Raw genomic sequence first — 12,500 nt, 5'->3', positions numbered from 1 at the left:
ATCAGTTACTTTACAAACAGAAGCTGCTTCATGTCTCACTTTAATATTTATGCAGAACTCAAAAAAATCACATGTTGCATTAACATGTGTTCATATGTGATGATGTCATATGTTATGATGTCATATGTTATGATGTCATATTTGGACAGTTTCAGGACAAACAGTTGCTAATAACTGTTTCACACACACACACACACACACACACACATAATGACGTATCCATAAAGTATCCACGGTAACGTCTCTGACTCAAGTCCCGCCCACTGTGACTCACAGCGGCTGTGATTGGTTCAAACTGTGACGTGACTCTGTGTGAAAATCACATGTAGGTGTGCAGGTTAAAACCAGCAGCTCGTCGTGTTTGGACAGAAGCTCAACCGCCGTAACTCCGTAACCACGGCAACCGCAGTTTGGGATTGCATCAGTGTGAGGTCATGTTTCTCACGCACACACCATCTTTATGTCGGTGTGAAGACCCTCAGACAGAGCCGGCCAACATGTCCTCACACTGCAGCAAGCAATCAATCAATCAATCAATCAATCAATCAATCAATCAATCAATCTTTATTCATACAGCACCTGACTGATAAACATGCAGGATGGTAAATATGGATTTGGACACTAATGCACAGCAAAATCATTAAAAGAGAAAAACAAAAAGAAAAACAGTTAATTGAATAAAACATAATACAAACAATAACAATAATAATAATAATAATAATAATAATAATAATAATAATAATATTAAAAATAACCCAGTTGACTTCAGAGTCGGCAGGTGATTTAAACCTTTGCGATGCTAAATTTTGAAGCTTTTAAGTTTTCGTGGAACGCCCTTGGCGTGGTGTGAAGGTCAAATTTGCCCAAAACATGAAACAGGAAGTTGTTGTAACTCTTCTTCACATTGACCAATCTGCCCCAAAAGTCCTCATGTTTGATGAGAGTCAACATGTCAGTGACGAGTCATAGCGCCTCCTACTGGCAACAGGAAGTCGGCCGTTTGTGACAAACATCATCTGATTTACATGAAAGTTAAATGGTGCGTTCAGCAACATGATGTATAATCAGTGGGTGTTTCCAGCGCCACATAGTGGACACCAGAGATAATATTTTATTCGTTCAAATAGTGACCTCGGCTGCTGCTCCCGCCGCCGTGCGAGAGGTGCGACGGGCCGTTCATCACTGCAGCAGCTTTAATTGTTTTTTTATTCTGTTTCAGTTGTGACTGATTTAACGGTTTAATCATATGAAGCACTTTGTCACTTTGTTTTGAGAATTGCAGTATAAATAAAGTTTATTAACATCCACTCGTACCAAACAGGAAGTTTGTGCATCTCTGCTGCTGTGATTGGTTCGTACTCGTCTTGTCGGTGATGTCATCTGTCATCTGTCCGTGTTGCAGATATTTCCATCATGGCGGAGAGTTCGGACATCGATCAGCTGCTGACGGCGTTTAAGAAGTTCGCCGTCCACGGAGACACGAAGGCGTCGGGCAACGAGCTGAACGGGAAGAACTGGAACAAACTCTGTAAGGACTGCAAGATCACAGACGGCAAGAACGTCTGCAGCACAGACGTCGACATCGTCTTCTCCAAAGTCAAGTAGGTCTACACACAGACCACAGACACACTACAGACACACTACAGACACACTACAGACACACTACAGACTGACTACAGACACACTACACACAGACTACAGACACACTACAGACACACTACAGACACACTACAGACACACTACAGACTACACACAGACTACAGACAGACTACAGACACACTACAGACACACTACAGACACACTACAGACTACACACAGACTACAGACACACTACAGACACACTACAGACACACTACAGACTACACACACACTACAGACACACTACAGACTACACACAGACTACACACAGACCACAGACACACTACAGACACACTACAGACTGACTACACACACTACAGACACACTACAGACTGACTACACACACTATAGACTGACTACAGACACACTACAGACACACTACAGACACACTACAGACACACTACAGACTGACTACACACAGACTACAGACACACTACAGACACACTACACACACACTACACACACACACTACAGACAAACTACACACACACTACAGACACACTACAGACACACTACAGACACACTACACACAGACTACAGACATACTACAGACACACTACACATACATTACAGACACACTACAGACACACTACAGACAAACTACACACACACTACAGACAAACTACACACACACTACAGACACACTACAGACACACTACAGACACACTACAGACAAACTACACACACACTACAGACACACTACACACACACTACAGACACACTACAGACACACTACAGACACACTACACACAGACTACAGACATACTACAGACACACTACACATACATTACAGACACACTACAGACACACTACAGACAAACTACACACACACTACACACACATTACAGACACACTACAGACACACTACACACAGACTACAAACACACTACAGACACACTACACACACATTACAGACACACTACAGACACACTACACACAGACTACACACACACACTACAGACAAACTACACACACACTACAGACAAACTACACACACACTACAGACACACTACACAAACACACTACAGACAAACTACACAAACACTACACACACATTACAGACACACTACAGACACACTACACACACACTACAGACACACTACACACAGACTACAGACATACTACAGACACACTACACACACATTACAGACACACTACAGACACACTACACACAGACTACAAACACACTACAGACACACTACACACACACTACACACACACACACTACAGACAAACTACACACACACTACAGACACACTACACACACACACTACAGACACACTACAGACACACTACACACACATTACAGACACACTACAGACACACTACACACACACTACAGACACACTACACACAGACTACAGACATACTACAGACACACTACAGACACATTACAGACACACTACAGACACACTACAGACACACTACAGACACACTACACACACATTACAGACACACTACAGACACACTACACACACACTACAGACACACTACACACAGACTACAGACATACTACAGACACACTACAGACACATTACAGACACACTACAGACACACTACACACACACTACAGACACACTACACACAGACTACAGACATACTACAGACACACTACACACACATTACAGACACACTACAGACACACTACACACACACTACAGACACACTACACACAGACTACACACAGACTACAAACACACTACAGACACACTACACACACATTACAGACACACTACAGACACACTACACACACACTACAGACACACTACACACAGACTACAGACATACTACAGACACACTACACACACATTACAGACACACTACAGACACACTACACACAGACTACAAACACACTACAGACACACTACACACACACTACACACACACACACTACAGACAAACTACACACACACTACAGACACACTACACACACACACTACAGACACACTACAGACACACTACACACACACACTACAGACAAACTACACACACACTACAGACACACTACACACACACACTACAGACACACTACACACACACTACACACACATTACAGACACACTACACACACATTACAGACACACTACAGACACACTACACACAGACTACAAACACACTACAGACACACTACAAACACATTACAGACACACTACAGACACACTACACACAGACTACAAACACACTACAGACACACTACACACACACTACACACACACACTACAGACAAACTACACACACACTACAGACACACTACAGACACACTACAGACACACTACACACAGACTACAGACACACTACACACACATTACACACACATTACAGACATACTACAGACACACTACAGACAAACTACACACACACTACAGACACACTACACACACACTGCAGACACACTACCCACAGACTACACACAGACTACAGACACACTACAGACACACAACAGACACACTACAGACACACTACAGACACACTACAGACAAACTACACACACACTACAGACACACTACAGACAAACTACACACACACTACAGACACACTACAGACAAACTACACACACACTACAGACACACTACACACAGACTACAGACACACTACACACAAACTACACACAGACTACACACAGACTACAGACTACACACAAACTACACACAAACTACACACAGACTACAGACTACACACAAACTACACACAAACTACACACAGACTACAGACACACTACAAACACACTACAGACAAACTACACACACACTACAGACACACTACAGACAGACTACACACAGACTACAGACACACTACAAACACACTACAGACACACTACAGACACACTACAGACACACTACAGACAGACTACACACAGACTACAGACACACTACAAACACACTACAGACAAACTACACACACACTACAGACACACTACAGACAGACTACACACAGACTACAGACACACTGCACACACACTACAAACACACTACAGACAAACTACACACACACTACAGACACACTACAGACAGACTACACACAGACTACAGACACACTACACACACACTACAAACACACTACAGACAAACTACACACAGACTACAGACTACACACAGACTACACACAGACCACAGACACACTACAGACACACTACAGACTGACTACACACACTACAGACACACTACAGACTGACTACACACACTATAGACTGACTACAGACACACTACAGACTGACTACACACAGACCACAGACACACCACAGACACACTACAGACACACTACAGACACACTACAGACTGACTACACACAGACTACAGACACACTACACACACACTACACACACACTACACACACACACTACAGACAAACTACACACACACTACAGACACACTACAGACACACTACAGACACACTACACACACTATAGACTGACTACAGACACACTACAGACTGACTACACACAGACCACAGACACACCACAGACACACTACAGACACACTACAGACACACTACAGACACACTACACACAGACTACAGACATACTACAGACACACTACACACACATTACAGACACACTACAGACACACTACACACAGACTACAAACACACTACAGACACACTACACACACTACACACACACACTACAGACAAACTACACACACACTACAGACACACTACACACACACACTACAGACAAACTACACACACACTACACACACATTACAGACACACTACAGACACACTACACACAGACTACAAACACACTACAGACACACTACACACACATTACAGACACACTACAGACACACTACACACAGACTACAAACACACTACACACAGACTACAAACACACTACAGACACACTACACACACACTACAGACACACTACACACAGACTACAGACATACTACAGACACACTACACACACACTACAGACACACTACACACAGACTACAAACACACTACAGACACACTACACACACATTACAGACACACTACAGACACACTACACACAGACTACAAACACACTACAGACACACTACACACACACTACACACACACACACTACAGACAAACTACACACACACTACAGACACACTACACACACACACTACAGACAAACTACACACACACTACACACACATTACAGACACACTACACACACACTACACACACACACTACAGACAAACTACACACACACTACACACACATTACAGACACACTACACACACACACTACAGACAAACTACACACACACTACAGACACACTACACACACACACTACAGACACACTACACACAGACTACAAACACACTACAGACACACTACACACACACTACACACACACACTACAGACACACTACAGACACACTACAGACACACTACACACAGAATACAGACACACTACAGACACACTACACACACATTACAGACACACTACAGACACACTACACACAGACTACAGACATACTACAGACACACTACAGACAAACTACACACACACTACAGACACACTACACACACACTGCAGACACACTACAGACTGACTACACACAGACTACAGACAAACTACACACACACTGCAGACACACTACAGACTGACTACACACAGACTACAGACACACTACACACACACTACAGACTGACTACAGACACACTACAGACAAACTACACACACACTACAGACACACTACAGACAAACTACACACACACTACAGACACACTACAGACAAACTACACACACACTACAGACACACTACACACAGACTACAGACACACTACACACAAACTACACACAGACTACACACAGACTACAGACTACACACAAACTACACACAAACTACACACAGACTACACATAGACTACACACAGACTACAGACACACTACACACACACTACAAACAAACTACAGACAAACTACACACACACTACAGACACACTACAGACAGACTACACACAGACTACAGACACACTACACACACACTACAAACACACTACAGACAAACTACACACACACTACACACAGACTACAGACTACACACAGACTACACACAGACTACAGACACATTACAAACACACTACAGACAAACTACACACACACTACAGACACACTACAGACACACTACACACAAACTACACACACACTACAGACACACTACAGACACACTACACACAGACTACAGACACACTACAGACACACTACAGACACACTACAGACACACTACACACACTACACACAGACTACAGACAAACTACACACACACTACAGACACACTACAGACACACTACACACAGACTACACACAGACTACAGACACACTACACACACTACAGACACACTACAGACACACTACACACACACTACAGACACACTACAGACTGACTACGCACGGACTACAGACACTACAGACACACTACACACACACTACAGACACACAACAGACAAACTACACACACACTACAGACACACAACAGACACACTACAGACACACTACAGACTGACTACACACAGACACACTACAGACTACACACATACCACAGACACACTACAGACTACAGACAGACTACAGACAGACTACACACAGACCACAGACACACTACAGACTACACTCAGACTACAGACTACACACAGACTACAGACTACACACAGACTACACACAGACTACCGACTACACACAGACTACACACAGACTACAGACTACACACAGACTACACACAGACTACACACAGACTACAGACAGACTACAGACTACACACAGACTACAGACAGACTACACACAGACTACAGACTACACACAGATTACACACAGACTACACAGACTACAGACTACAGACAGACTACACACAGACTACACACAGACTACACACAGACTACAGACTACACACAGACTACACACCGACTACACACAGACTACAGACTACACACAGACTACACACAGACTACACACAGACTACAGACTACACACAGACTACACACAGACTACAGACTACACACAGACTACACACAGACTACAGACTGACTACAGACTACACACAGACTACACACAGACTACACAGACTACACACAGACTACAGACTACGAACAGACTACAGACTACACACAGATTACACACAGACTACACACAGACTACGGACTACACACAGACTACAGACTACACACAGACTACAGACTACACACAGATTACACACAGACTACACAGACTACAGACTACACACAGACTACACACAGACTACAGACTACACACAGACTACAGACTACACACAGATTACACACAGACTACACAGACTACAGACTACACACAGACTACACACAGACTACACACAGACTACACACAGACTACAGACTACACACAGACTACAGACTACACACAGAATACACACAGACTACACACAGACTACACACAGACTACACACTACACACAGACTACACACAGACTACAGACTACACACAGACTACACACATACTACACACAGACTACAGACTACACACAGACTACACACAGACTACAGACTACACACAGACTACAGACTACACACAGACTACACACAGACTACACACAGACTACACACAGACTACAGACTACACACAGACTACACACAGACTACAGACTACACACAGACTACACACAGACTACACACAGACTACACACAGACTACAGACTACACACAGACTACAGACTACACACAGACTACACACAGACTACAGACTACACACAGACTACACACAGACTACACACAGACTACAGACTACACACAGACTACACACAGACTACACACAGACTACAGACTACACACAGACTACAGACTACACACAGACTACACACAGACTACAGACTACACACAGACTACAGACTACACACAGACTACACACAGACTACACAGACTACAGACTACACACAGACTACACAGACTACAAACTACACACAGACTACACACAGACTACACAGACTACAAACTACACACAGACTACACACAGACTACACAGACTACAGACTACACACAGACTACACACAGACTACACAGACTACAGACTACACACAGACTACAAACAGACTACAGACTACACACAGACTACACACAGACTACACACAGACTACAGACTACACACAGACTACACACAGACTACACACAGACTACAGACTACACACAGACTACAGACTACACACAGACTACACACAGACTACAGACTACACACAGACTACAGACTACACACAGACTACACACAGACTACACACAGACTACACAGACTGTCTCCTGTGGTTCAGGAGGTAGAGCGGGTCGTCCACTAATCAGAAGATCGGTGGTTCGATCCTGGCTCCTCCAGTCCACATGCTGATGTGTTCTTGGGCGAGACACTGAACCCCAAATAGCTCCTGATGGCTGAACCATCAGTGTGTGAATGTGTGTGAACGAGTGAATGTGATTCATAGTGTAAAAAGCACTTTGAGTGGTCGGAAGACTAGAAGGGCGCTATACAAGTACAGTCCATTTACCATTCACACAGACTGCAGACTGCAGACAGGAAACAGGAAACAGGAAGTAGGGAGACGTCCACCAGCAGAGGACTGAAGGTATAATGTGATTTATTTAAACTGCTGCCAGTGAAGAGTCGTACGTAACGACTTCCTGCAGATCACAACTATATTTCAGCTGAACATGAGAACCATGAGGACTCAACATTCTATAAAACAGAAAATACTGTACTTGAGTTCCATTTATAACCTTTATTAAATAAACTTTCAGCTCAACATCAGCAGCAAATAAAATCATCAATAATGTTATTAAAATAAATCTAGTTGGATGTTTGAGGCAGATTATGTCTCCTGACTCACTGAATCAAACCTCATCTGGGAACAGTTGGGAATATCTGGGAACATCTGGGAACATTTGGGAACATCTGGGAACATTTGGGAACATCTGGCAACATCTGGGAACATTTGGGAACATTTGGGAACATTTGGGAACAGTTGGGAACATCTGGGAACATTTGGGAACATTTGGGAACGTTTGGGAACATTTGGGAACGTCTGGCAACATCTGGGAACATTTGGGAACATTTGGGAACAGTTGGGAACAGTTGGGAACATTTGGGAACATTTGGGAACGTCTGGGAACGTTTGGGAACATTTGGGAACGTCTGGCAACATCTGGGAACATCTTGGAACATTTGGGAACATTTGGGAACATTTGGGAACAGTTGGGAACATTTGGGAACATTTGGGAACATCTGGGAACATTTGGGAACGTTTGGGAACATCTGGGAACATTTGGGAACGTTTGGGAACATTTGGGAACATCTGGGAACATTTGGGAACGTTTGGGAACATCTGGGAACATTTGGGAACGTTTGGGAACGTTTGGGAACATCTGGGAACATTTGGGAACATTTGGGAACGTTTGGGAACATCTGGGAACATTTGGGAACGTTTGGGAACATTTGGGAACATCTGGGAACATTTGGGAACGTTTGGGAACATCTGGGAACATTTGGGAACGTTTGGGAACATCTGGGAACGTTTGGGAACATCTGGGAACATTTGGGAACGTTTGGGAACATTTGGGAACATCTGGGAACATTTGGGAACGTTTGGGAACATCTGGGAACGTTTGGGAACGTTTGGGAACATCTGGGAACATTTGGGAACATCTGGGAACATTTGGGAACATCTGGGAACATTTGGGAACATCTGGGAACATCTGGGAACATTTGGGAACATCTGGGAACATTTGGGAACATCTGGGAACATTTGGGAACGTTTGGGAACATCTGGGAACGTTTGGGAACGTTTGGGAACATCTGGGAACATTTGGGAACATCTGGGAACATTTGGGAACATCTGGGAACATTTGGGAACATTTGGGAACATCTGGGAACATTTGGGAACGTTTGGGAACATCTGGGAACATTTGGGAACATCTGGGAACATTTGGGAACATTTGGGAACATCTGGGAACATTTGGGAACGTTTGGGAACATCTGGGAACATTTGGGAACGTTTGGGAACATCTGGGAACATTTGGGAACATCTGGGAACATTTGGGAACATTTGGGAACAGTTGGGAACATTTGGGAACAGTTTATGGCATCGTATTTGTCGGCAGTTGAGATTTGTCGTCACACCAAACGCCACGATTGGTCCAAACCACAAGCAGCTGCTGATTCAGACGTTTATGTGGAAAAGTTGCTGTAATTTAGTAAAATATCATAAATATTGCAGAAATTTCTTCAATTTGCATTAATTACTGTGATCACAGAATTGCAACTTCCTGGAGGAAGTGACCAATAAAACACGTGGAGGTGATCTGATTCAGGTTCATCATTTTTATTTGCATTAGTCTCTATTTGTTGTATTGATTCCGTTTGTTTTGTCTGATGTCTTTAAACCTGTACGTTTGATTGATTGCAGATGTTTCCTGTGACCTTTGACCTCTCACCAGTGTTTGTGTGTTTGTGTGTTTGTGTTTGACAGACAGAAGACGTCTCGTGTCATCACCTACGAGGAGTTTCGGAGAGCTCTGGAGGAACTGGCTCCCAAGAGGTTCAAAGGTCAAAGTAAAGAGGAGGCGCTGCAGTCCATCTGCGGTCTGGTGGAGGGACGAGAGCCGAGCAACGTGGGCGTGACGGTGAGGAAACTGTTCCTATCAAAGCCCGTCATTTTCCTCTCAGTCTCTAGACATGAAGAATGAGACACATTCATATCTTATTACCAGAACCTGCAGGTTCTTTTTGGATGTTTCGCCATGAAACAGGAAGTTGTTGTAACTCCGCTGGAGAGTCCCGAACACATCTACATGTTAATACTGAGTCACAGTCACAGTCAGCTGACAACAGGAAGTCAGCCGTACGTGACAAACATCATCAGATTTACATGAAATTTACATGATGTGGTCTGAACATGATACACAGCAGCATGACGTGTAATTAGTGGGCGTTCTCTAGCGGACACAGGAAGTGATAGTTATCTCCTACATGTAGATGCATGTCATGTGTGTTCTGGTTGACGTGTTGCTCCACGTTAACATCACTCGCTGCTTCTTCACCTTTAGAGAGTTGTGAGGTTTTACGGATGTTGCTGTGATGTGTTGTAGGATTTATTTGTTCTGCTTTTCTTTCTGATGCTTTTTTCTGACTAACCTGGATGGTGACGCAGCTGCTCGGGGTTAGTTCAAGGTGAACTCATCTCTGCAGTGATTGGACGATGGCGGCAGCTCCTGTGTGTTTATGTTTTATACTGTATATGTGATATTTCTGACTGACTTCCTGTCGTCTGCGTTTCCATCAGAAAGTGGCGAAGACGGCGACGGTGGACCGGCTCACCGACACGTCCCGCTACACGGGCTCCCACAAGGAGCGTTTCACCGAGAGCGGCAAGGGCAAAGGTCGCGAAGGCCGCGAGGAGATCGTGGAGAACACGGGATACGTGGGCGCCTACAAGAACGCCGGCACGTACGACGCCAAGGTGAAGGCTGAGAAGTGACGAGGCCACGCCCCCCTGCAGGCAGCCAACACAGCACTTAGGACCAAACCTTGAACTTTGACCCTTCTGTGTGTGTGTGTGTGTGTGTGTGTGTGTGTGTCTGTGTTCAGAGGTCAGAGGTCACTTCCTGCTGAGCTGAACCTTCAGGTCAGGAGGTGGAGTCTGTAAATAAGTCATGATCACAGCGTCCTAAACTTCCCTCCAGGAAACGATCGCAATAATTAACACAAATTCAAGAAATCTGTAATATTTCCGAGAGTTAAATTAACTTTTCTGAATGAAACGTTCAAATCAACGGATGCTTATTATTTGGTGTTTTGGTAACTTACGTTGTCGCAGCGTGCAGGAAATGATGACACAGGACTCTTCTTTGGTGGTAGTTTTTTAAAAAATCACATTATTTTC

At 44.0% G+C, this 12,500-nt stretch overlaps 1 protein-coding gene across 1 annotated transcript in view; it reads left to right on the top strand.

Annotated features, from left to right (window-relative positions):
• The window catches only part of tppp3 (tubulin polymerization-promoting protein family member 3), a 16,328-nt gene that overhangs the window by 871 nt on the left and 2,957 nt on the right, over window positions 1-12,500 (top strand). The window contains exons 2-4 of the mRNA XM_067592327.1: window positions 1,403-1,601; window positions 11,088-11,241; window positions 11,901-12,500. The exon at window positions 11,901-12,500 is cut by the window's right edge and continues 2,957 nt beyond it. Of these exons, the coding sequence (XP_067448428.1) occupies window positions 1,414-1,601; window positions 11,088-11,241; window positions 11,901-12,095 (537 nt within the window). The 5' untranslated portion in view covers window positions 1,403-1,413 and the 3' untranslated portion in view covers window positions 12,096-12,500. The remainder of the gene's footprint in view (window positions 1-1,402; window positions 1,602-11,087; window positions 11,242-11,900) is intronic.

This window comes from Thunnus thynnus, chromosome 1 (genome assembly GCF_963924715.1).
Source record: "Thunnus thynnus chromosome 1, fThuThy2.1, whole genome shotgun sequence".
NCBI classification, from domain to species: domain Eukaryota; kingdom Metazoa; phylum Chordata; class Actinopteri; order Scombriformes; family Scombridae; genus Thunnus; species Thunnus thynnus.
Note: the sequence above shows the minus strand (reverse complement) of the source record. Positions and strands in the feature narration are given on the sequence as shown.